The sequence below is a fragment of the Anoplopoma fimbria genome, chromosome 8 (assembly GCF_027596085.1).
Source record: "Anoplopoma fimbria isolate UVic2021 breed Golden Eagle Sablefish chromosome 8, Afim_UVic_2022, whole genome shotgun sequence".
Classification (NCBI taxonomy): domain Eukaryota; kingdom Metazoa; phylum Chordata; class Actinopteri; order Perciformes; family Anoplopomatidae; genus Anoplopoma; species Anoplopoma fimbria.
Window position 1 is genome coordinate 3257514 of NC_072456.1, and position 27767 is coordinate 3285280.

Genomic DNA, 27767 nt, shown 5'->3' on the forward strand with positions numbered 1-27767 from the left:
CTAGCATAGTGCATTAAAAGATGTGATTTCCTATAGTGGTACACTCATCTCTACAGCATGGAAAGAATATACGAGTTAAAAGTTGCTCAAATAAATAAACATATTCCTAATAATTAACCTGCTATACTGTGATAATGATATTGTTAACTAAAACCTGAATGTTTTCTGTACTAAAATGATTTAACCGTTAGAGTCGCCCCAACAAGAAACACCAAGGCATCCCACTTTGTTTGTGTGTGCGGATCACCCCCCCACCCCCCTGAGGTCCAGAGAGGAAGCGATCTAAAGGCTGATATGGTGAGCAGCGTTCCTCACGCTGTCCTGTTCGCCACTAAAATCTTTCCACTGCCGCTTCCAAATCTCCACTGAACCATGCGACCTTCCTCTGAATGATTTTAGACGGGTGGGGGTGGGAGTGGAACGGTGGACAAGGGCGAGATGGATGATGGGAAAAGACAACAGAGCTGCCTGGGCGCAGAGGACGGGCCCAGTCAGACAGTGTGTTTTTGTGTCCTACAGCCTCGGGCCACGAGACTAGACTGTAACAATAACAGTGCTGACGTCTCACTAGCACCACTGTTCTGTCTTAACACTTGCTCGTTCGCACGCACGCACCCACACGCACACGCACACACACGCCAAGTCAGCCGTGAAAATAGACGGGCTCGCCCCATAGTCACTGTCTGTGGTAAGTGTGTCAATTTGCCTTGCTGTGTGTGTGTGTGTGTGTGTGTGTGTGTGTGTGTGTGTGTATATATATATATATATAATGTACTCTAAAAGCAGTGATTGTTGTGTACTGGTACGATGCTCTTCTGTCACTGCACAGGTTAATAGACATTCTAATTAAATAGTGCTCTTTACAGCTCAAATGCTACAATACATGAATCATATACATTAGGCCCTGAAGACAAATTTTATGTGTTAAGATCATTTAAGGCAAAAAAAAAAAAAAAAACGCCTGAAATTTCAGTGGTCTCTTTTTAGAAAAGTGGGTGTGTGACGGTCTTAACATTAGTGTGTGAGTATGAGCGGCATGCTTTCCAAGGTCACACTGTGTGCACTAGAATGCTTGGCGTATTCAAGTGGGTAACGTTTACAGGCACGTCTGATTAGTGTGCTGCTGTCCTCGAATTCAGCGGTTGGTCTACTCAGTCACTGGGTGTGCAGGTCTGCATCCATTAACTCTTTTACACACATGAGCCGAGTGATGAAGTGGACCAGCCAGCATGACTCCGCGTCCACTCGGTTTTATTCTCCTTCTCTAGTCGGTGTTCTACCTCACTGTTTTAATTTTACCACTCATACTTCTTAACACTCTGGGGAAATACCTTTACTAGTTGTATGAAGGTTTTAATTCTGCTAGCGTTATTTTCAATCTCCCTTCTTCCTCCCTACATGTGCCTCGTCTCTCCATATTTAAAGGAATATTTCAACATTGTGGTACCACACAGGTCTGTTATAAACAAGAGACCACGTGTCGGGTTATAAATATGACAGTACCGCCAGTAGTCTGGCTTCGAGGGTACAAAATCCCCCCTACCGGCTCATCAAAAGCTCGGCGATCAACGTGTTATATATCCTCAGCTTAGCCTGTACAAAAAGTGTTTGGCGTCACATTGACGCTGCCGCTACGAGGCTAGGGGTTGAAAAAAAACAATGTTGTCATTTTCACACTTTTATACACCATATTTTTCTATGACTAAAAATAAGGAACAGAATGCTATAACTAGTGAGCTCTGGAGGTGCTGGTAAGCAGGTTTTGTTACTTTCGTACAGAGCCACGCTAACCGTTTCCCGTAGTTATGCTAAGCTAGGCTGGCTGTAGCTTCGTATTTCAAAGATGAACGTGAGTGTATCGCTCTTCTCATCCAGTTCTCATGAAGAATAGAAAGCAAAAAAGTTCACTTCTCTATTGCTTTGAATGCAACTGTATACAGAGCCCTTATGGAGCATTTAGCTTTTCATGGCATCTTCTCATCGGTGGCCGCCAAAAGCCTGATCTAGAAGAAACACTTCGGATTCTCATGATTTCATTTTTGTAAATAAGTTGGCGGTCAACATTTTTCCTGTCTGGTTCTGGAGTAGGAAACATGAACATGCGACTGACCCGTAGACCAGCAGGTTCTTCTCCACTCTGAAGCACTCGGACCGGGGGTACCCCTGGGCTTTGTCCTGGGGCCGCCGGGGTTTGGACGAGGGCTTGCTGGGCTCGTCCTCGTCACTCTCCAGCTCGGAGAACTCCAGCATCTCGTCCTCTTTGGCGCTGCTGAAGTGCCGCGTCTGCTTCCTCACCCTCGGCGTGTCAATCACCAGCGTGTTCTGGGGACAAAGTCAACGCAAACGTCAAGTCTGCGCTCTTTTATAGCAGAGCGCTCATTCCTCTTTTTCTATTATTTACTAAGAACCTGGTTTCAATTACAGATGGCTTGAAATCCATCCACAGCAATATGCAAAGCACCTTCTGCTTTACTCCTGCGAGGTGGCCCATTTGTGACGAGCGCGAACCCTGAGAATACACGGCGTATTCTCTGTACAAAGTCAGATTAATTGGATATTTCATCCCTGCATTTAATTCCTGATGCTGAGAAAATGTCTGTCCGGTTCAAATAAACTGCCGTTAATTATGTCGTCTAATGAATTACACTTTTGTTCAATTAATTCGATTTTTCTTCCCTCCCCCCTCGATTTGCAATCCCATTAATATGCGCAAACAGGGCAGTAGTTAGCTCCGCAATTATCACAGAGCGCCGCCGTCGTTTCCATTTGAACATCACACAATGGGAAATCCCGGGGGGAGCGGCCCCGCGTTCACGCTCGTGGAGCTGGATTAAGTGTTCCAGTGGAGGGCCCTCCACCAGAGTCCTCTCTCTGGACCACGGACCAGGAGGGACAAATACACAAATACAAAAAAAGAGAAGGGGAAGCAGAGCAAGAATATAAAGATGGTTGTTAGCAGAGCACTCAACGAGTGTGTAAGAATGTGAGTGAGCTTGTGTTTCCGTCCGTGTGTGTGTGTGTGTGTGTGTGTGTGTGTGTGTGTGTGTGTGTGTGTGTGTGTGTGTGTGTGTGTGTGAGCACTAGCCTAAGTGATATCTCTGTACCCTCCAGGCATCTGTGCTCCGTTAAGTGGAGCTAAGCAGCTTACTCTCTCTCGCTCAAACACACACACGAGAGCAGGGAAACATGGGTAATTAAGGAAGAGAGGAGATTCCCAACTGTCAATATTAATCTCTCCCTCTCTGCCTCTCCCTCCTCCTCCTCGATTGTGGTGATAGCGCTGACTAATTACCACTGCTAGTCCCCTTTCCATAAGGGGACACCACCTTGTGTGTGTGAGGACCAAGAATTTAGAAGCACATTGTGATTGCTCTCCCTCTATCGCTAAATAATTTGTGTGTGTTCATGGGTGGGGTTTACACTGCAGGTGTTTACATTGTGTATGCACAGCTGTGTGTGCGTGTGCGTATATATAGTACCCGTCCATTCATGGAGTCCAGGTCAAGCTCCGCCTTCTTGGCCCATTTCTGCCAGAAGTCCGGATCCTCCAGAGAAATGTCTGTTCGGTTACCCGCTGCGACGAAACTGGCCTGTAGATGGAGAACTCGTTGGTCAGTGGTTCATCAGACAGTGTGAATAGGGCCGATGTGAGGGAATGGTGGGGCCTATTACCTTGGCGAAGGTGGAGCCCTTGCCCTCGGACTCGATGGTGATGGTGTGGGTTCTCCTCTGGAGGATCTGGTCGATGTCTTCCTCGCAGAACTTCGAGCCCTCGTCCTCCTCGTCCATCAGAGCCCCATACGCTCCCTTTCTCAGCAGGTCCTCCACCTCCTTCTTGGACAACTGCTGGACCTTAGACCAGAAACGGGACACGTGTCATGACGAATTTTAGCGTGTGAATTAGAGCGTCGTCAGTGAGCGCACAAATGCCGTGGATTTTGTTTATTTTGTGTTTGTAAGGTTCTTGGGTGCCCTGTTCAAACAATAGGGATCAGGAATGAGTCCTAAAACCTAGAAATGACTCGGCACTTTTGCACAGTTTGCACCCTTGTCTCAAAGTCAGTTGGTTTTTGGTTAGATGCCTGAAATAAGATCAGTGGTTTACACTAGTTTTTACGACATTAAATACGTCATTTATTGTATTTACGATACAGTGAATAAACACCTAAAAAAGGCAGTCGTTTACATGTGTCTTAACGAGACGACTCGACGGCATCAGGCTGAACACTAGTCTGCTTTTGGATCAGTAGTGGGGAAGTCATGTGACCGTGGAGTTCCTTTTCAGTTTAACGTTAGCTTTTTACTTCTGGCAATTGTAGCTACGCTTCAAAAATCAAATAAGTGGTTTTCATTGTGAAGATTATCTGGCCGAACAAAATGTGAAAGTCATCATTAATTTAGAGCTTAGAACTTCCTGGGTTGGCCTATAAAAAAAACACAGCATCCTTCTGACACATGGTACACTCAGTAGAATTACAGGACAAACATCAATCTAAAGCTATCATGTGAGCATGCAATTCGTCTCACCCCGCTGTTGGCGTTTTCTCGTCCACTCATGCTCTGGAGGACGGCCTTGTCCAGCCCCAGCTTGAGACTGGCCTTGTCGAACATCTCCCTCTCGTAGCTGTTTCTGGTGATCAGTCGGTAGATCTTGACCGCCTTGGACTGGCCAATGCGGTGGCACCTGGCCTGGGCCTGAGGAAGGAGGGACGCAGTCAGGGAGTCAGACACATTACATCCAGCAGCGGGGCCTCAACGGCTCCATGGTGTAGCCGATCACAGTGGTTCATACCTGCAGGTCGTTCTGAGGGTTCCAGTCGGAGTCAAAGATGATGCAGGTGTCTGCTGCCGTCAGGTTGATGCCGAGTCCTCCGGCTCTCGTACACAGCAGGAAGACAAAGCGGTCCGAGTCGGGTCTGGAGAAGCGGTCGATGGCCGCCTGACGCAGGTTGCCGCGAACCCGGCCGTCTATTCGTTCGTAGGGATATCTAGACACAGAGCGGGGAGTTATTGTCAGTAACCTCCCAGAAAAAAAGTCAACACTAGTAAAGAGGTCCCAAAACAGTTCGGGACATCCCGACACACATCTTGTCCCCACTCTCACCGTTTCTGGATGAGGTAGTCTTCCAGAATGTCCAGGCAGCGGACCATCTGACTGAACACCAGGACTCTGTGTCCGCCGGCCTTCAGTTTAGGCAGCAGCTTGTCTATGAGCACCAGCTTGCCGGCGGATTGGACCATGGCTTGGAGGGCCATGTCCGGCATGTCCGCCTTGCCGCCGTGGGATTCCCGGAAATCCTCAGCGATCTTCTCCTCCGCTCCTGGACACGTGAAGACAGTTCAAGTTCATCAGGACACGAAGACATTATGAGCTTGGTTCACAGAATCTTCATAGTTATTTACTTATGTGTTTACCATTAATGAGGTAGGGGTGGTTGCAGCATTTCCTCAGCTCCATCATGGTGTTGAGGAGGTTCGGGACGTTGGGTCCTGCGCCTCCACCTCCTCCTCCTCCTCCTCCTGCACCTCCTTTGGACAGGAAGGAGAAATTCTTCTCCAGAATGGCCCGGTAGTATTTCTTCTGGATGTTGGTCAGCTCAACCTGACGGCAACAAGAGATGATTCAATTAGTTACCAACGCTTTGCAAGGAACCATGTCTTTTCATCTTACGGCTGAATGGAAACTGTCAGCGGAAGAGTTTTGACACCAAAACGTTGAGTTCTGAGATCATCTCGTTCCTACCTCGATGATGGTCTCCTCCTTCGGGGCCAGGTTCTTCTCTACGTCCTCCTTCAGTCTCCTCAGCATCATGGGCTTCAGAATAGCCTGCAGTTTTTGAACCTGAGACAGATGGAGGCATTGTTAACACTTGGAGACTCGAGGAACTGGAAAAAAAAAACGACAATCCCTTCTTATTCCCCCGGTTTCGACTGAGTCGTTCGTTTACCTGTTCTTCGGTCTTGAGGTCGCCGAATTCATTCATGAATGTCGGCTCGGACGGGAATCTCTCGGGCTCCAGGAAGTTGAGTAAGCTGAACAGCTCCTCCACTGTGTTCTGGAGAGGAGTTCCCGTCAACAGAACTTTGTGCTCCTGGTGGAGAGAGGGAGGGGAGAGAGGAAATTTGAGTTTCTAAAATGGGAAGCAGGATGTCTACAGGACTTGAACCCCCAAAGTGAAGGAGAGAGGGATCATAGTCTCAGGTACTGGCTGGTCTCAAGTTTCTACAAGACCTTTGAAAAGCTAAAAATAAATCCTGCTTCATGTTTTTATCAGCCTGTACTCAGTGTTCCAAGAAACTACAGCACATACCTCCAAATAGGGGCTTTTTAGTGCCTTGAGCTCAAGTAGTACAAGTAATACCACGTGATAGACTTGATGTAAAAACCAATAGCTGATGGCAGACACAGGCCTCTTCCCGGCTCCTGTGTTGCTCCTGGCCCCGGCTGCCACTCACCATGTCCATCATTTTTAGTCCTTCCAGTAGTTTGCAGTTGCGGTTTTTGAGGCGGTGGGCTTCGTCGATCACCACGCAGCGCCATGTCACGCTGCGAAGCTCCGGGCAGTCCGTCAGAATCATCTCGAAGGTCGTGATCAAGGCGTGGAACGGTACGCTCCCTTTATTATCTTACCCTGATAGTGTGTTAAGACAAAAGGAAAAAAAAGGGAAGGTCAATAGGAGTAATCTTAAACTCTGTTATTATCTAACCCCGTAGATTAAGGAGGGAAAGAACTTTCACTTTAACTAAAAAAAAAGTGACGATTGGCGACAGCGATACACAGTACATTTGTGAGGAAAAGCAAGCTCTGAAATAGGATGTTTAAATTTGTGCTACAAAACATTTTCCACTTGATTTTAGCCCGTTTTCTTCATGCAAACCACAATAAATACACAATAAAACATATAGCCATCCAAGACATGGCATACATAAACAGTGGAGACCAGGAGTGTGTCTGCTGTATGTCCCCCTCTGTCTGCAGTTGAAGCAGGCAGTACAGGAGAAAAGAACACATCGTCCGTGGCGACCTTGAGGATTACCTCAGCCTGGATTAGGAACAAGCAGCTAGCGAGGACGTGGATACTACAGCTTATTTTCCTCGGTGGATCACTGCGGCACAGGTTGCACTGGGAGATGTTAGCAGCATTGTGCGGTGAGAGCTTACAGCTACAGGGCTGTAAAGAGCTTACACAGCAGAGAGCACCGTCCATCCCCAGCTAGCTGAAGATTTCCCCCTGACCGAGGAGGTGCTCCGATCTGCTGACCATAGCCTGCTGTGCAGCTACGCTGTCTTCATCCTCATACGGAGCTGCTAAGAGGATGTGTAGCCAGCAACCAAACAACCAGGTTGTTTTTGGTTCCTTTGTCTATTTCTACTTTACTTAGCAAACTGCTGCAGTTTAGGTTGAGCTGCCATCTATGCTGCAGGAATGACCAATCACACTCTGAGTGATGTTAACTGGCCAAACATTTTCCTGAGTGTTTTGAATACGTCTTGGGACAGAGGATCAGACGCCAAAGGGAGAGGGTCTACCGGCCCAGACACACCTATCTCTCCCTGAGTGAGGAGGAATGCAGGCGTAATGTCACAAATTACACTTATTTTATATAGAAATGTGTAAAAAGAAAGCCTGGATAAGACATAAACCCTTGTGCCTCACTATAAAAGAAGTTGCTCCGATGTCATTAGGACAAAAATATCCCCTTCCTAAAACTGAAATAAAAATACTAGAAACTAATATCATTTTCCACTTAAACTGATTTAAGTCTTTAAGCCGACATCAGTCTTGATCATAACTACCACATATTCATTCATTCCCCAAATTTTAAGCCATTTGTTTTCATAATGCTAAATTTTTTTTTTTATTATGAACATTTGTTTTGTTTTGTGGATGATTTTCCCCCAGTCTGGTATGTGTAAATGATGAGCATCAACATGTATTTTAATGCACTGCATCAACTACTGCATAACTCCATAATACAGCAGCAATGCCCCTAGTGGAAACCAGGAAAATAGCATGAATTTACCCCAAAAGGTAAACATGAGAAAAAGACTCAATCTGGTGTAAAATAGTATAAAGTACAAGTTAGAAACCAGAGCTCTAGATTGAAAACGTTATAATAGAATGTATGATATACACAGTAATGGTCACTGTGGTTGTTAGGGGTTTCTACAGGGACATTTTTGTCCTTTTTGTCTCTGTGTCAGGGGTTCTTTTTATCTATCGACGTAGATGTAAAAAACTTTTTTTTACATCTAAAGCCCGATTAGCGCGCTGCCTAAACCCTGTTTACCTGTGCGTCTCTGTAGTACATCTCGTAGGCCTGGATGGTCTTGCGGCTGGCCTGGCTGCCGTGGTAGACCACAGCGTTGAGCTCGGTCCAGGTCCTGAACTCCCTCTCCCAGTTGGGGATGGTGGAGAGCGGGGCGATGACCAGGAACGGCCCCTCGATGCCCTTCATGTAAATCTCGTTGAGGAATGTAATGGACTGGATGGTCTTACCTAGACCCATCTCGTCCGCCAAGATACAGTTACGTCTGTGGAGGACAGAGTGAACGAGAGGCTCAAGACAACACATACATTGGTATTTCAGTTTTGCTAAACAAGTGAGGACCCCAATGCCAGATACCAGACTGTCTCTTATATCTGACCTAAATACACCTGCAATACCTCCATGACTAATATTCACTCTCAAACTCAAAGATGTGGAGCCCAGGAACAGAAAGATGCACATGTCCTCAGACTTAAGTCACACTGCTATCTTGTGTTTGCGCTCCAGACTCTTGTGGTGCCATCAGAGAACCCGTTTTAATCCATGGATGGCACCGGGGGGGAAACTTAAACCACACGATGCTTGAGGGCCACTTAATGTCCACTTAAGACTGTTAAATGAGGTGCTATGACACATAGAGGCCGGCGGCGGCAGTTAGGGACTCATTCCAAAGAAATAAAGTTAATGCAGACTTACGAGTTGTACCAGTTGAAGGTTAGCCAGTTGAGGCCTTCTAGCTGGTATTCCCTGAGTGCGTTGCTGTTCTTGTAATCCTTGGAGCCCTCCAGCTTTTTCCAGTCGGCCACAGGAGGCCGATCCTAGAAGCACATTGAATTATTTATTAAATAACATTGAGGCTTATCAACCTTTATGAAATCATTGGTGTAAGGATGTGGCTTTTTGAGATATAGTAGATGGGTTTACTTCTATTTCACTGCCTCATCTAGAGGTAAATAGTCGAGTAATTCATAAGTTGATTTAAAAAAATAGAATAAAAAAATGTAGCTACTATTTGGAGAATCAAGTGATTCAGCTGCTTTTCTTCAAATTTGATTAATGCATGCAGCAGTTTAGTGTTATTAAAGACTGTTTACTGTGAATTGCAGTAAACAGGATATTTTCAGGGTAAGGCGGGCTCAGTATAGAGAGCCAGAGTCCTGACCCCCTATTAAGCCACATGAAAAATCAATGTGACCGTGGTTTAGTGTGAGGAATGTAGTCATGCACTAAGTTGTTGAATTGAATTTTTGACCAACAAAGTCACTAGCATTCATCCTCTGGGGAAATGAATGTCCATCTGTCAAATAGTTGAGTAGAAGTATCTTTATGGGTCCAAAGCGCCATTCCTCGCCATTAGTTGTGGCTAAAATATACAAACAATTTACACAAACAAAATATTGCATATAGCATTTCTAACATGGTCATTAGGAGTTTTCTTAAATGGGGTTATAGGAGGTTTATCTAGATGGAGTTTGGAGAAACAGACAGGAGTAGCAGCACGGGAGAAAAGTAAGACACCTATACAAATCTTTATCAGTTTAAGTGTACGCTATATTTAGAGTATTTTCACCTCTTCACCTTGCTGTCAGACAGCTCTTTCTGACAGGGAACTTAAGACGGTATTTAAGCGCTCTTCAAAGCCACCAGACTGTTTACAAAAACAGTAATTTTACACAAAACAAACAGCTGATGGAGGCAGGGGTACCCACCAGCAACTGCTGTGTACTGAGAGGTAAAATTACTGTTTTGTTCAAAGGAGTCTGGTGGCTATTAGAGAGATTTGGTAGATATTGTTTAGCAGTACATAGTTTTGCTCCCGTGCTGGTACTCCTGTCTTTTTCTCCAAACTCCATCTACTGTAGTAATACACTGACTATGGATAAGTACCTCATACAAATACACTTTAAAAAAGCTGACCTATCCCTTTAAGGAGAAACAGTAGGCAGCAGTTAAATAGATGGACACAGGGAGAGAGCAGAGTGATGAGGGAAAGACCACAGCCAGTCAGCTGCTTCTGTTCAGCATTAAACACACTGTTAGTGGTTTGGCTTGGCCACAAGAGCAGGGCGTGTGTGCGAGTGTGTGTGAGTGTGTAAGACCACAAGAACGTGGCCCTGTGGAGAGCAGTTAAGGGAGCTGTAAATCTGGAGGAGGAAAGAGCAGGCAGCGAGGCAGCAGGCCAACTCACACAAACACGCCTACTGGGAGGAGGCTGGGACCCATATAGCACCTAACAAGCATTCACACACACACAAATGGGTCTACTTGCCTTTTTCGTAGTGTTGGGTGTGCGTGCTGCGATGCGTTCATATTCTTCTATCTTGGATTGGTCGATGTCGGCCTTCAGCTCCCAGGTGGAGTCTTCGTAAGGCAGGCTGCACCATTTCACCAGATACAAGGTCACCGTCTGCACACAAACACACACAGAGAGAGAGAGAGAGAGAGAGAGAGAGAGAGAGAGAGAGAAACAAGAGGGAGGTTTGGTGAGCGTGTGTGGGGAGGGAGAGGCTCAAACCCCATGAAAGATGACAGGGAGAGATCAAAGCACCTCTCCGTTTTCATCTGGGCTCTCTGAAACGTCCAGGACTCGGTCCACCTCCACGTAGTCCGGGTTAAAAGGCTCGTCGTCCATCTGGAGGGGGGAGGGAGAGCAAAGTGGAGGTTTACGGTCAGAAGCAAGGAGGCGATAGGCCGGCCTACAGCACGTTTTCGGGCGAGGCCTCGTGATGTGGTTTTCAGATGTTCTACTTTAAAGATTTTATTTATTTTTCTACCACCGGATTGTTGTGGATCAGTCATCAGTCAGATCCCGCCTCACAGGGGATTAACTACACTGTTTAACCATCATCGTGTTAAAAAAGTTTTACTGCCGATCATTCTCATGCCAATTCTGTAAAAATATATGATCAGGAGATCAGCATTAATGCTTTATATTCGCCTATTTCTGACAATGTTACATTGTTTACAACAAACAACCTAAAATTTACAGGAGGAGAGCTAGTAACGTTAGCGGCCCTGCTAACCGCTAACGTACGAGGTTCCATTCAGTTACATTATGATGCGTTCATTCTCTGTTCAGTGAATATGAGTATTGGGCGTCGATAAATTATAATGTCATCATGATGTGTTCACATGTAATCTAGTAAAATGTAGTTTTTGACCTTTGAATAAACAGTTGTTTGAAGATGTTTTCACAGCAATATAAAATAAATATCAGAAAGGAAACCATGAACTGTTTAACTTCACAATACTAGCAGCAAACAGTTTATAATACATCGTTCAAACTACTTATGAAATATTTTTTGCAATCTATAAAAATACAAAAAAAAATCCTAATCACTTCATATGACTATAACAAGTAAAAGTATAATATGTAGAATTCCCTTTGGTTTACACTGACTTCAGAGGGGTTGAAAAGTTTTTGGGGAGGGTAATGATAAGAATAGTCTGGATTCTTGTAGACCTGCTGCTATAACAAAACAAAAACCACAGATCTGATCTGTATTGGCCAATATAGATTATCAACGATCTGCAATTGCTAACAGCGGGGAAAAGCCTGATAGGGCATCTCAAAAAGCTACATTTGCTACCTTTTTTAGCCAATCCGAATCGTGAGTCAAACCGGTGATACGATCTGAACCCTGTGTCATATGATCCGTTGCTCCCCTGGCTAGTTGTGGTGATGAGCTCAGGTCTTACCTCTGTGATGAAGCTGTTGAGTTGCTGCTTGGCCCGGAACCTCTTGACCTTTTGGTGTATTCTCTTGTCCTTCTCCAGCTCCTCCAGGTCTGCCCAGCGACAGTGGAGGTACGAGCTGAGACACAAAGACAAACCAATGGTTCATTTCACTCCTATTGAAGTCAGAGAGTGCTTGTGGAGAAAATCAAACTCCACGCCGGCGATGGTGGCGGTTACATACTTTTTGGCAAGTTGTTTGGTTAAATTTGTGTGCGCAGCTTTAATCTCTTTTTTTTTTTGCTGTCCAAACGGAAATCTTATTAGTGTCAGTGGACACATGAAATGTGCGCCAGCTGAATCAATGACTGCCACAACAAAAGATGGAGGAAAAACAACAGACGTGTTCAGCAGTATGATGGGACCAGTGCACTACTACTACCACTGATATTGATGCTAGAGTGAAGAAGGCTTTCAGGTTGAATATACTGAGCTTTTACACTGTGTGTTGAAAACATGTATAAAAAATACAAAAGAGGATCTCTGCTGTGTAAGACTAAAGAGGTAGTTAGAGAGTTACTCACAAGCCCTTGAACTTGACGTAGAACTCCTCCACCTCCATTTCCTCCCCCGACTCCAGCTGGGAAGAAAAAAGAAAAAAGGTTAATAATGAGCAAATATAGTAACAGCGCGGTGAAGGAGCAGAAGTGGCGTGTCATTGTTATACAACATGTGGTTAAGTGGCACAGAAGGAGCCTGAATGGCAGTTTTCATGCTGACATTAGGGCTTCACGCTATTGATATACGATCCCCTGCAAAAGATATATTGATATAATTTAGCAGCTACATTTCAAAGAGAACTTAATAATCTGGTGCACTTCGGAGCAAAATTAAGAGGCTAGTTGTAGAACTTTGTGCCCTGGTGAAGAATTAACCCTTACACAGCAAAATGTCCTCTCTGACCTTCTAGAGTAGTCCATCTAGATGGCAGCCAACTACTAGGAAATACTGGATTAGTCATGGGAAATGAAAACTGTAGGAGTTTTCATTTTATTTATATATATATAAAAAACATTTAAAATATGCTAATGGTTTCTACTTTCAATCAATAGACAGATTAATAGTGGCAGTCAACACAAACATTAGAACGTACTAAAAAGGCCTTTGTGTTTTTCTGTACATACAGTATGTGTGAGTGAAAGCAAAATACCAAAACAGTAGCTCTTACAAGCGCAGCCGTCCACTTCCATTCACCACTACTACTGTAACACACACACACGCACACGCACACGCACGCGCACACGCTACTACTACTGTAATGCCATGAATCATCAATCACACACACAGCCTGAGGAAACGCTAACTTGGCGTCTGGCGTAGCTAGCATTGTGGTTTTGGCTGTGTGCCAAGCCCGAGGTCAACTCTGAATGGAGCAGTGTGTGTGTGTGTGTGTGTGTGTGTGTGTGTGTGTGTGTGGGTAACCCATTGGCAGCTGGCTAGCAAAGAAAAGTTGGCTGGTGACTAGATGTGCGTGCGCGTGTTGGCTCAGGGATGAGCTTTCTTTAGACGAGCCGCCTAAAACAAAGCCGGGTAGACACACACATCAACACAGACACACGCATAGCTCCAAGCTCACACACACATAATGAAACACAAGAGCTCAAGTCTCCGCTTACCGAGTGAATACACTCTGAGCTGTGTGTGTGCGCGTGTGTGTGTGTGTGTGTGTGTGTGTGTGTGTGTGTGTGTGTGTGTGTGTGTGTGTGTGTGTGCGTATATAATCTGCTCAGGCCAGCTGTGGAGCGGCTAATCAGCTGACGTAAACCGTGACTCGGGCCGGTGTGTGTGTGTGTGTGTGTGTGTGTGTGTGTGTCTGTTGTGCATGTGCGTCACCTTGCATCTCACCTGCTTCTTTGTGATGCGTTTGGCCATGATCTTCTCCACGACGGGCCCCTCGGCCTCAGCAACGTCCTGCAAACACACAGAACACAGAGTTGGAGATGGTTGGACGTTCTGACCTTGCCGGCCTGATACACGATAAATATACATTAGAAAACCTAGAGCGTTTCTCCTGGTCAAACGAGATGGAAAGGTGACGTAACGGGCTGTGCTTGATCATTTGCCGTTCTTGAACCCGAAGCTATACCTCCTGATCAAAGAATAGTTTTCATATAGTTTTAAATTGACCACCATCATTTGGTGTCAGTGGACAAACTATAATGTGGCTGATATCATTTGAACATTAGTGGCAACACCTTAATTTTAGTGCTGATACCAGAACAATACTTTTCTTTAAAATGTCTTTAAAATTCATACATATACATTTTTTTATAATTTGAATCAAAGGGGAAAAAAAAGATCCATTTTGTCTAAACCCAAGCAGCTGTGCAAAAGCTTTGAAAGAAATACCAACTTAAACTGCCATTTAAAAAGAAGTATCTAAATCAGGGACAGATCAAGGATTAAGTAGACCAGATTAAATCAGAACAGAGATTTGATGCCAGCTTTCAATACTTAACAATTTTTTGATAATTGGTGATAAAGAGACATTGCTGTTGATTGAGCATTATTTACTGTAATTAGAAGGCGCTGATAGGAAACTATGAATTCAGTCTCCAAAGCTGTCCAGCTCACCGATGTACATTATTTCAACCCAATGTACTAATATAACAAAAGTTTAGTGAAAATATGAGGGTTAAAATGGGGTTATTTTATTCTATGACGCTGGCCATATTCTCTTATTAAATAGTCATGTACTGGACCGTAGTATATAGAAACCTCTACTCTTGCAGCCGTACCTGTTGATGTGACGACGGGGACTTGGATGCCGGCGAGTCGTCTCCGCTGTTGTCGTCATCAGAGATCTTGAACTCCGGGTCCTCCGTGTACCTCTTCCTCTTCACCTGGCGGCTGGAGCGACGCTTCTGTTGGACAGAGGGAGAGGACACATCGGCTGTAGATATGTGGCGCTTTGCAGAAATACCCAGCAGCTGGAAGACTCTTAACCAAACGCCCTTTCACTTTGTTCATTAAAAAATGTCCACTGGTCGTAAAGCAGAGAGAGATGTGTCAATGCAAAGAGACACTCAACACAAAGCAAAACATTAGAGGGCATACTATGTGACACAAGATTAGAGCAGAGATGGAGACAGTAAACCACAGGCTGTCCTCTGCCAGGATCTCACTTTATTCGCATTACTCTCTTCCATATGGTCCGGCATGTTTATATCTAAATGTTGCCAAATAATAAGGATGTGTGAGGCGCTGCTGTGGCGAGCAGGCTGAAGAGGACACGCTGCTGCTGATGTGCTTTCACATCTGAGTGAGAGCCGCGGCTCTTTATGTAGCTAATAGCCAGCTGCTCCTCTGTTTACATGGCCCACATAATCACATTCACACATAAAAAATTGATTTGAGGGGTTTTAAGGAGGGATATGTTGGAGTCCTGCTTTGTTCCTCCAAAATTTCAAATTGCATTTAAAAATAAAAAATAAAAATAAAAAGTATGTATGCAGCAGCTGAAAAGTTGCTGATGGTGGGGCTTGGTCTGTCAACACTTCTGGTTTACGACACAAACCGTACACGCCCACTGGCTCGGCGCCTTTATGGCCCTCTGCTGTTCTCGCTGGGCTTCCTGAAGAAACTTTTTTTTTAAGATGCCTACCTGTACACCGTCATCGTCGTCCTCCTCCGGAGGCGAGGGGGGTGGAGACTTCACCTCCATTTCTTCGCTGACTGACGGCTCTCTCTTCCTCTTTGAATCCTTCTTAGCAGCGCTAGCCCCGCCCTCAGACTCAACCTTTTTACTGCTGTAGGGAGAGAGGAGGAAGAAAAAAAACCAACTGTTATTCACTGAAGAAGAGACAAATGGGTAAACAAAAACAACAGAAAACCAGTCCTCAAAGTTGTCCGTCTTTTACATAATACACACTACGAGGTATTCGTGTGTGTGCGCGTGTGTGTGTGTGTGCGCCTGTCTGTCCCAGGGCAGTCGCCATGTTTGATTTACCCATTTAGAAATCATTAGTGTGCCTCAGGCTCTGGCACACAGGGGGTTAATGTGATGAAAGACTGCGAGGAGGCGGAGGGAGCAAGATGGAGAGATACAGGAACCGAAAGGAAGAGAAAGGGGGGGCACAGAGCGAGAGACAGGGAGGGGAGGAGATGAGGGAGGGGGAGAGAGAGAGACAGGCAGAGGGACAGAGGCCCCAGAAAGAGGAGGGGGGGGTTGAAAGGCCCCCAGGCTTCCTCTAATCTCTGGCATGGAGAGCAAGAGGAGCTGGCTCTATCTGTGACACACACACACACACACACACACACACACACACACACACACACACACACACACACACACACACACACACACACACACACACACACACACACACACACACACACACACACACACACACACACACACACACACACACACACACACACACACACACACACACACACACATACACACACACACACTACTCAGTTACTTCACTGCCACCACCATCATATTTTGAAGCCAGTTCACAAAGTACTGATGTTCAAATACCAACAGTAGTTGTATACTCAAGCCACACATAGGGTTTAAATAACTATTTATGAGTTTATGGTCTCAATCTCTAGGTTCAAGTCTTCAACACAGCATGATGTTCATATAGTAAATGATGCTCCATTTAGAGTCAAACAGACCATAAAGCAGGGTATGTTTGTGATTGAAAAGTGGGTACCACAGTGTCATCATTTTCTGGTAAGTACATTTTGTTTTAAGCGTGTTTTTCATCAGCCAAAATTAACGACACCAACTATTATCAGTTAACATGATTTAGCCCCAGGTTATGCTTCAGGTATCCCTTTCTTCAGTGAAACTTGTGCTGCACAAGAGTGGGTTTGTTTTACTCCACAGAAAGGATCCTTAACTAATCAAATGCGTGCTTGCAGGGAACCCGTTAACCAGACGACGGTGAGGTTTGGTTACGGCCTTCGGTTACCTGTGAGAGTTACGAGTGGAATTAACTTTGATTGGCTACAGCTGTAATCTGCCACCTCGACAGGCCAATAAGATAAGTGGCTAAAGAAAATGAATGTTTTTGTAAAAAAATTAAAAATTAAATAAATAAAAAAATAATAAAAATAATGAGGCGAGATGAAAGGTTTCATAACAGATTTGTTAGCACTGGAGCCTCGTTTTTTTTTTCAAACTGGAACTGGATCCACAATGGAGCGGGCTATCCCAGCCCCCCATACTCTTCTTATATGACCAACATACAGTTATACATTTAACTCTATGTTGTCCTTTCTTTACACGTCGTCTTCCTCTACTGACTAGAAAATAGAATGTACACAACAGCTGTGTCTTTCGTAGTTTGAGTGTTGCCCTTTGCAGGACTGTATGCCTGGATGTCTCTCCCTCCTGATCCCCGCTCTCTCTCTCTCCTTCCCTCTTGCTCGCTCGCTCGCTCCCTCCCTCCCTCCCTCCCTCCTTCTCTCTCTCTCAGTCTCTCGCCCCCTCTGTCCCCGGGGCCCTTCTCCTTTCATCCTCACGCCAAAAGCAATCACCATCTCCCTGGTAACGGCTGGTCATGTGACCTGCACCTGTTCCTCTGGCTGGTCGCCACACGCTGGAGCCATCTGGCCACACACACACACACACACACGCACACACACACACACACACGCACACTTCTCCACTTGGCTGCCTTCCCCCCTCTCTCCCTCCTAGCGTCTTCGTGGCCTCACTTCTCTCTTCAATCACTATCATCTCCCTAAAACTCTCTCTGCTCCGTCCATCTCTTCAGTCCTCGTCCTCTGCTGCTCAAACTCTACTCTCCTACTCACCTTTATTTCCTGTCTAGTTTAGTTGTCCCCAACAGTTTCAACTTGTCCCACAATAAACTCCAAACAAGTATGCAGACTCGCGACAAAAACTGTTTTGTTACACTGCTTCTGTGTAGCGTTATCGTACTATTCTAGAGTATGGATGGACAGTGGAGAAGTTTACTTATAGAGTGCAGCAGGGATGACATGTTTTTGTAGCCAACCGGAAGTTCGTGTCATCAGTAAGCAGGAAGTTTCCTTTGTCAGAAAGCAAATGGGATTTTCTATTGGCTTTTGAATTACTGCAGACAAAATAAGCTCTGCGGCAAACAAATGTTTATGATACTCAAACGTTTTGTTCAGCGAGATTATCTACACAAATAAACACCACTTTTATGATTTTTGAAGCGTGAATGCAAACGGCAGAAGTTAAAAGCTAACGTTAGGCTATAAACAAACCGCACCACTGTACACATCCAGGCTGTGAAGGAGGACTTGTTAGCAAACACCTTTTTCAAGAAACTGAAAGGCTTTAAAAATTCACAAGAGGGATATTTACTGCCATTTTTTATATTGTCTAACAAAACTTTTAAATCTCTTAAGCTAAACCGCAAACCCATATTTCAGGACTCTAATCCAAAAAAAAAAAAGAACATTGACTTCAAGACAAGGGAACCAGAAGTGCAAAAGTACAGACTAGTTTCCAGTATTTAGGACTGCAGCTCTCTCTGACTGCAGAGGGGTTAAAGCGGGTTTCTTTCCGCTGTTAGTATTTGGAATCTATTGAAACATCTATTAACATGAATCAAAGTTGACCATGGCAACCGGTAGCCTTGAATGAGGAAACCAGCCTAGTGAGGGTGAACCCGACATGTTTTGGGCAGGGTTTCAACTTTGAGTTGCTATAATCGCTAATCATTTATCATATGACTCCTGTGGCCTCCTGTGGCCCTTACAGAGCTCACCATTCAGCTATCCAGACTGGACCGTTTTGGTTCACTCTCACAGCTCTCTGTGTTGTTTTCGGACACGCGAGTAGGGCTGTTTTGGCAAACATGTTTTAACTCTCCAAGACCAGAAAAAAAAAAAAAAAAAAGACTTGCAAAACTTCGAAGCGTGAAACAAGGTGACATAGCGGTTGTTGTGCCGTTTGGTGCTAAGCAGGTATCGACTACCTGGTGAATATAGTGGTGCATTTAGCAGAACTGGATATTTCCACTCAGGAATTGGTAATAAGACTGAATATTGGACTTACATTCCTCAGGTGGACACAAAAGAATGATGACGTTACTCTGTAACTGCTGAATGTGTTAATAAGCAACCTTTTGCTAAGGTAATGTTTTAATAACTTTCATCCATTGGCCCCAAGCGGTAAAAACAAATGTGGTCATTGCACATTTGTATCCATGATGCATATAAATTGTGTCTGAGAGGCTGGTCACTCAGAATGTCTGACAAAGGAACTGGATCTTCTTAAGGTCTCTGTATAAAGCTAGTCCTGTCCAGGTGTGCTACCCCCCCCATCCCGTCTCAACGTCTCATTCACTCTGCTGTATACTCGTGGGCTTAGAACCTGGCACTCACACATGCCGGCCAGCTGTGTTGCACGGTGTGTGTGTGTGTGTGTGTGTGTGTGTGTGTGTGGTGCTGGGGGAGATAAAGGAAAAGACAGGAAGCAGAGCACTGGAGTAAAATATGGGGAGGGATAGGAGAAATGAAGAGGAAGAAAACGGGGGGTGGAGTGTAAGGGACACCTGCTGCCATGATGAGTCATACCAACGAAGCCCGTCCACACACTCGCCCCATGGTAACAAAAACCAACACCAGCAGCCAGAAGGCCCCACACACACACACACATATCTGTGTTAAAAGTGCTGTATTTGCACACACGCAAGGTGCCTGCATGCATGTCTGACTTGTTTGTGTGTACTGCAAACAAACACACACACACACACACACACACACACACACACACACACACACACACACACACACACACACACACACACACACACACACACACACACACACACACACACACACACACACACACACACGCACACGCACACAGTGAGGGAAGGGTGTGGCAGCTGAGCGCTGGGTTATTTATAGATGTACTTCCTCTGAGAGAGGTAGACAGAGAGGGAGCGAGAGAGCGAGGGAGCAAAGGAAAAGAGGGATAGAGAGAGAGAGAGCAAGGTCAAAGGAGAGGAGTGAGCTGACTGGACTAGTAAAGCACATTATTCTCTCTGTAGCGTTCACACACACCTTCCTGGACAGCTGAAGCCAATAGTGCTGAACACATCTTAATATTAATATTTATTGTCTCTTCATTATCATCAAGTCGGCCTGCTCAAAATACCATTATTAGGTATAAGGCATATTTTTAACCCTGTGTACACATCACAACTAACAACTTAAGCAAGACGCATACTTCTGGAATCTAGCTCATCAAAATATGCGCCTTATGCAGTGAAACTTCTACGAGCGCAGATTTATCGAAATGTAACAACAAAAAATACAGGCCAGAAGAGACGGTTGAACTGTGGTGGAAAAAATGTCTAAAATATTTATCCCAAATGTATATCAGATAAGTCATAAGCAGAAGGAGTAGCAAATTAAGTCCTGGCTGGTTCCCAAGGGATGACCCTGTCTATCCATTCACGTTCAGATATTGGTGGAACCCTGCGGGCATTTTAGGCGAGATTATCGTTTAGAACAATATTGGTTGGCCACGATAATTGTCTTCACGTGTCCAAGATAACTGAACGATATTCAATTATTCAACGCACATAGCGAGCCCCAAAAAACAACAATGATTTAGTGTTGTTATGATGACAAAAATGTCAATTATGGTTCTGTCAGATTGTTGCTATGCCACACTGTTAATACAGGTGCGTGCCGGAGAGTAAACTGTTTTTGACCACAATGAAGATGTAGTTTATGAAAGGCTAAAAACAAATAAATATGGATTTAAGCTTGAATGATAAAAACAAGTTGTGAATTTTGGAAAACCTTGCATAAAACGTATTCTGCCTGGTTAATGTGACAAGACGTGGAAATGACAATGCCACAAACTTGTAGATAAAGGAAGTGAAACATGAAAAACAGCCAGTGCTCAAATGTTTACCAGAACAGCCCAACCCTGGTTAGTGGTTACACTGAAGAGGTGAAGGCTTCTGTCTGCTCTGTAGTGTTCACACATAGATGCAAATATTCTGAGCAGAAAGAGAAACACACGTCAGCTTGGTACGGGCCACATGAAAAACTCTGGAGCTTTGGGGGCTTCTTTCTCCAGCCCACTAGGGGAAATCGTAAACTTCTCTAAAAATGCAAAGGAACATACGTATGTGCTCAAGACCTTTGAAGAGGATCCACTCTACACCAAGTTCTTTTTTTACAGCTTTATCGCTTTTGAAATGTATTCTAATAATTCAGAAAAGTATCAATTCCTCTACAGAAAACCTACACCTCCATGTATACTGTATGACTTTCCTATGGGGAATGGACCATGACAAATGAAGATCCTGAACTTCACCAGAGCCATGCTGAACTTCATCTTTAAAAAATATGGAAATTTATGTGCAAAAGACAACGCGCAGCAGCAAACACCTCAACCCTGAACCCGTGGCGTAATCCAGGAAGAGCGACAGAAAAGAGGAGTGTAGATGGAGATATGATGGATGGGGGCGGTGGAGGGGAAAAGATGAAAGGCTCTGCTCCTCTTCAGCAGGAAGAGGTGGGACTGGAGAGAGAGAAAGGGGGAGGGGGGGAGGAGAGGAGAGAATAAAAGAGAAGATAGTTGGGTGATTGCAGCGGTCCACCATTTTAGAGTAGCAGTGAATGGCCAGCAGCCATTATTATGCTAAATTAACCTGGGAGCTCCAGGCCGCCACTCAAGATGGAGGAAAAGCCTGACAACAGATAAGAGCTAGTTTACCACACACACACACACACACACAGAGAGCGGGCTGACAATGCACTCCCCCCACATTTCCTCTGCCTGCCCCCCCCACACAGTGGTGCCTGTGGAGTGGTCAGCAGCGTGGCCTTCATTATCATTAGACGCCATTTTCTGCCACAAAGATCACCAGACCCTCCCCCACACACACACACACACACACACACACACACACACACACACACACACACACACACACACACACACACACACACACACACACACACACACACACACACACACACACACACACACACACACACACACACACACACACACACACACACACACACACACACACACACACACACACACACACACCTCCCCCAGCGCTGACCCCTGCCTGCTGCTTTGGCCCTCCCTCTTCCTCTGGATAAAAGGGGGCCGAGAGGAAAAGGGGGAGGGAGCCTGAAAGCTGGGACAGGCAGAGGGAGAGCGAGCGAGCGAGCGAGAGATGGGGGCTGCCTGACACATTCCTCAGTCCGATCAAGTTTCCATCGTCTCAATGAAACCACATCTGACTCTCTCGTACACAAACGCTCTCTGCCCCTTCGCGTCGCTCTCTCTGATCTGACGGACTGCGAGGGATGAAGCGGGGGAAAAAAAGCGCTCAGTTCAGGAGACAGGTGTCACCCAAAAAAAAAACAAGTGATGATACTCACCGAGTATCAAATGTGGATTAATCTGCTGCTAAAAATAATCCCGAACAAACTCACCATTTCCTCCCGTTTGTGTTTCGTTTGATAAAACCAAAAACATAATCATAACAGGAGGCCCACCTACTACCCTTTTCCTGCCCTTTTAACTAAATCTCATTGCCTTCATCAACACATGGATTTTGCTCTCTGTATTTGAGACGCTAAAAGATTTGTATCAGACAGGTTTGGGAAGTCTTGACAATTTGTTAGTTCCTATCCTTTAAGCAAGACAATTTTACTTCTAAAAGAAGAAATCATACTTGTTTTAGCATTTTCTGTTTACTCACTTTATAGAGAAAAAGTAAAAGAGGGCCACCTACAGAAACTAACGGAAGACTGTCAGAACAAAAGTCCCAGTACAGGACACACGCAGGATGAATAAATCTAAATAAGAAAGAAACCTGGGGACTAGCTCTTAGAGAAACATGCTCTCTTATAATGGCTGTGAAAACTTTAGATATCCTGCTCCAACTTCATCGCAGACATGATATGGAATGGAGAAGGCAGCCATTTACTTCTGGAAAAAAGCTGTAAATTTCATGTTTGAGTTGATTTATTAATCATAATGATAAAAGAGTGTGTTCTTTAAAAAGGTACGTGGCATTTCCAGGGGGTTAACTGAAAAAGTGAAGAAGGTGAGGTGAATAATGCTACTCTCCGCCCGACCTGCAAAACCGACAGCAGTTGTGACCCTGTCGAACCTCATCTTTACAAGAAAATGTGATTGATCCTCCGATCTGTCAGTCCAGCGGCGCATGCTCCATGCTTCACTAAGCCCTGTGATCACTAACACACACACACACACACACACACACACACACACACACACACACACACACACACACTCTGTGGCAGTGGGGTGGTTCACTGCTCAGAGGTTGTGACCTCTTCAGTTCCCCCTGGTTGGCCACATGAGTGATGGATCCAGTGAGTGTGGATCTAGGGCTGCACGATAAAGCCTTTCAGTACGGACACTATGGTGCGACTATGGTGCGCGCATGTGCAAAAGTCACATGGTTGGAATGTGCAATGTCGGCAAATCAACTCAAACTCGTCGTGCCGAAACTTTTTTGCTCCTTTTTTCAAAAATAAAACGAATTAAATGCAGTCTAGGTGTACACGACCGCGTTTCATAAGAAACCCATAAGAAACCATATATATATATATATATATATATATATATATATATATATATATATATATATATATATATATATATATATATATATATATATATATATATATATATATATATATATATATATATATATATTGATACATTTTGATACTCCTCTGGTCTGCCCTGGGGATTCTACGGGGCGGAGACGACCTGTGTGAGAGGATCCTCTCCTCTGCCAGCGCATCCCCCTAACAATGCACCACCACCGACTCCAGGACGGCCTAGGAGTGAAGGAGGAACCGTGTCTCTAGCCCTGTAATTTAGAACACCCCTTGCCGCTTCCCCCGAGATCGTGGACTTGTGCGCGTGGCGCCCTCTCTCACCGTAGGGAGCTACAGGGCTCCCCACAAAACTGTCCTCGGTTGGAGGGGTCTACGGCGACGCCGAAACCCACCGAAATCAACATGGACCGCGTCACGTTGATCTTGTGACTTTCTGTCATCACCAGTCTACAACCCATTAGTCGGATCACAAGAGCCAACATCGTATAGATCCAGTTTCTTGTTTTAAAAGTTTAACTTTAAAACTTTCAAAATCCATGATATCTATCCATCTATCTATAGATACATATACACACAAGGATATATAGTTATTTCCAATATCGTGCAGCCCTAGTAAAACCTCCTCTGAATATTCAAAACTGAGAGTAACCATGTTTCCTCAGTTGTTTTCTGCTGGTATTCAACGGTTACCACCTGGGCTGCTGCCTCTCTATGTAATCACTCCCAGCTTTGTAAATGTATATGTGGAAAACACCACACTTCTACCGAGTAGTTATTGTTGCATCTTTAGGACTTTTAAACACCAGCTGATGAAGTTTTACACATCTTACCTGGTCGTTTCTACACTGCTACTTTAGAAACAACCAAACACACAAGGACTCACGTAAAGTGTCTCCTACCTGGTTTTCTTGGGGGTCTTGGTCTTGGGCGTGGAGCTCTTCGTTTTCTTCTCCTTGGACTCCTTGGGCTCCTTGGGCTCTTTGGGGGTCTTGGGTGTTTTGGGTGTCTTCGGGGTCTTGGGCTCCTTGCCCTCCTTGCCCGCCACCTTCTCCTTTGGTTTCTTTTTCCGCTTTTTCTTCTCCTCCGACGGTGGTGAGCTTCCCTCTACAGTTCCTGTGCCAGTCACCCGTTCAACCGCATCACTTCCTATTCCGGGAAATTCAGACTTGACGTCTTCCTCTCCTCCTGCTGCTTCCTCTCTCGCTGCCTTCTTCCCTCCTTCTTCTTCCTCTCCGGCCGCCACTTTTGCTTTCTTCTTCCGTTTCCTTTTTGGCTTGGTCTCCTGGTCACTGGGCTGCTCTGTGCTGATAGGCTGGCCGGGGGCGCCGGCGCCGACCATCGGCCTGTCGGGAACCATCATTGAGGGGTCGCCTGACGGGTCGGTGGGGGAATGCTGGGAGGCGGAGGAGAAAGTGAGCTGTTAATTTGAGTAAGCAACATCATTCAAACAACACAGAACAGTAGTCACTTGGCTTTGCATGTACAGATGTGGTCAGTGTTGGACAAGTCGCATTGAAAGCATGAAAATATGCTAATATTTCCCTAGCGCTAAAGCTCTTGACAGAAAAGCTACTCAACTTCCAGCTATAATTCTAATATTCTGCATCATTTATAAATCTATAATTCTGAAGTAAATATATTTGTGCCTTGGTGTATTTTTCTCCATTTTATGACTTTTTCCTTGACTTAATTGATTTATTGACTATGTAGATAATTGTTACTTGCAGGCCTACATTTTGTGTCCCAAAAAAAAAGAAAAAAAAAACCTAATCTAAAGGGCTGCGACTAACAATTAGTTTGCTATCAATTAACCTGGCGATTCTTTTTTATCTTGAAAATGTCATAAATGTCTTGTTTCTGAGTCAACAAGTATTCAAATTATTCTTATTTGAAAAATTACTGAATATTGAAGCCTTGCTGTTGCTTCATTTCTTTTGATTGATTAATCAATATATTGTTTTAATATGGATCAGTCTTGCTGTGAAATGTGTCGGCTAGCGTTTGCATCGTTTGGCTGTGCCAGCCTGTCAAAGTCAGTGGCGCTATGTTTTCTGCGTGGGCCGGGGTTGAGATTGTCAGTAATGGCCGACTACAGAGCAGAGGGGGAAGAAGGGGATCCATCCATCCATCCATCCATCCATCCATATGGCTACCACCTCCACCCTCTCCTTGACTCCCTGTTGCCAGTGTCCTCCCCCTCCTCCTGCGGGCTAACCTTAGTAAACAAACCAGCTGACACCTCCTTTTTTCCTCCTGCTTTGCTCTCCTGCAGCCTTATCCTCTCTCCCTGTTCTCCTTCTCCTCACCGCTCCCAAGTAGGCTCCCTGTGACAGGCAACTGGTTACCAGCTGTTGGGAGCCTCTCCAGCTGCCTCTCCTCCCTCACCCTCTCCTCCAGCCCATCCCTCCCTCCGTCTTTTGCTCTCTCTCTCCAGCTGCTCAGGGTCCCAGTAGCAGATGGGAAATCAGGCATCATGACACGAATAAATTATCTCCATACTTCAAAAAGGCGCAGCGAGGGAGTATGTGTGTGTGCGTGTGTGTGTGTGTCATACCAGTGTGCCTTTGAGAGTGTGCGCATGGGCATGTGTTACTGCGTGTCAAAGAGGTGTGTGTGTGTGTGTGTGTGTGTGTGTGAGCATCAGCAAGTTTATAGCGAAATGCCATGGCAGCAGCTCCCCTCTGTGTACACACACAAACACACACACAAAAACACACTAGCTCTGTTGTGTTCACGTGGAGGAGGAAAGAGTTGGGGTGCCATCACTGAAAGTCCACTTCCATCAGGAGAATGCTAATGTACACACGCACATTTCACACCAAACTACTGCAAGGTCACGCGTCTCACACACACACACCTCTGCACACAAACACCTGCTGACACACACGTAAACTGAGACATTTAGACACGCAAATAGGGGGAGGAGAGGGAGAGGGGGGGGGATAACTCGGGAAGAGCGAGAGGAGAGAGAGGGACGAGCACACAGAGAGCGAGAGAGAGCGAGAGAGAGAGAGATGTGGTTGGGGGGTGCAGTGCCAAGAGATAAATCTGTCCTCCTGCCAAGCTTCCCAGATAATCAATCACACGAATGACAATGGAGACACACAGTGTATATACACAAACAATGTCACACACACACACGCTGGACTCCTGCGTCAGGTTTGGCGTTCTGCAGCTTGATGGTGTGCTGAGTTTCTGCTGGTTTGAATCCAGTTCTCCACAAGGAATGATGGGGGAAAAAATAAATAATAATAATAATTCACTGTGCTCTACTGAAACACCTTTATAATGCACCTCCAACATGGGTCGTAATAATATCAAAACAAGTGGATTTATTAAAAAGATCCAGAAAAGACCTCAATGAATCACAGGGTGGCCTCCGGACCGATATAACAGATTCAGAGGACACGAACAGGGTTGAGTTTCATCTCTCAGAGGACAGAGGGGGATGTTGGAGGATCCCTCAGCTGGAAGTGGAGTGAGATGAAGGGTTAAATCTACCAGGCAGAAACACTCAAGGCTCCCAAAGGATGGAGTGAAAGGAAATACGGACCCCTTACCCGAACCATCCGTCTGCCCGTCAATCCATCCATCCATCCACCAGTCCACCATCCCACTATCCACCCACCTATCCACGCATCCATCCACCTGTCCACTATGCCTCAATCAATTCATTCACACATCCATCCCTCCCTCCCTCCCTCCCCCGCCCGCCCATCCACATACCCATACATCCGCTCGCCTGCCCATCTTGTCATATGATTTAAGTTAGTCATATGTGTTGAAAGAAAAAACGCTGCCTGTCACAATTAATACCATGTTGACTTCTTGTAAGATATATGGACATGACCATTGTCATTTTTACGTTGTCGACTTATCCTACCATATGCGGACATGACCATTATCAATTTTCATTGTGAAACTTATCGTACGATATATTGATATGACCGTGATAAGTTTTTGTACTAAATATGGACATGGCTCAATATTTGTTAGCGAATTATCGTACAGTAAATGGACATTGGCGCTATCATTTTTTACGTTATAAACATATCGTAGGACAAAAGGAAATTATCTCGATCATTTTGCCGACCTCGATTTTGCTCTGTGTCTATATACCTGTTTATTTTCAGAACATTTAAGCCAACCTGATACCAGAATAAAAAGC

The 27767-nt window shown here is 45.1% G+C and overlaps 1 protein-coding gene across 1 annotated transcript in view; it reads right to left on the reverse strand.

The window, feature by feature from the left end:
- chd7 (chromodomain helicase DNA binding protein 7) overlaps positions 1–27767 on the reverse strand; it is a 67738-nt gene that overhangs the window by 17549 nt on the left and 22422 nt on the right. The window contains 21 exon segments of the mRNA XM_054602247.1: positions 2111–2322; positions 3480–3590; positions 3673–3852; positions 4528–4695; positions 4793–4988; positions 5105–5321; positions 5416–5602; positions 5744–5842; positions 5949–6092; positions 6457–6608; positions 6611–6632; positions 8294–8537; positions 8969–9090; positions 10542–10679; positions 10821–10904; positions 11972–12086; positions 12532–12587; positions 13853–13918; positions 14746–14871; positions 15612–15756; positions 24499–24992. Coding sequence (XP_054458222.1) covers positions 2111–2322; positions 3480–3590; positions 3673–3852; positions 4528–4695; positions 4793–4988; positions 5105–5321; positions 5416–5602; positions 5744–5842; positions 5949–6092; positions 6457–6608; positions 6611–6632; positions 8294–8537; positions 8969–9090; positions 10542–10679; positions 10821–10904; positions 11972–12086; positions 12532–12587; positions 13853–13918; positions 14746–14871; positions 15612–15756; positions 24499–24992 — 3278 coding nt within the window.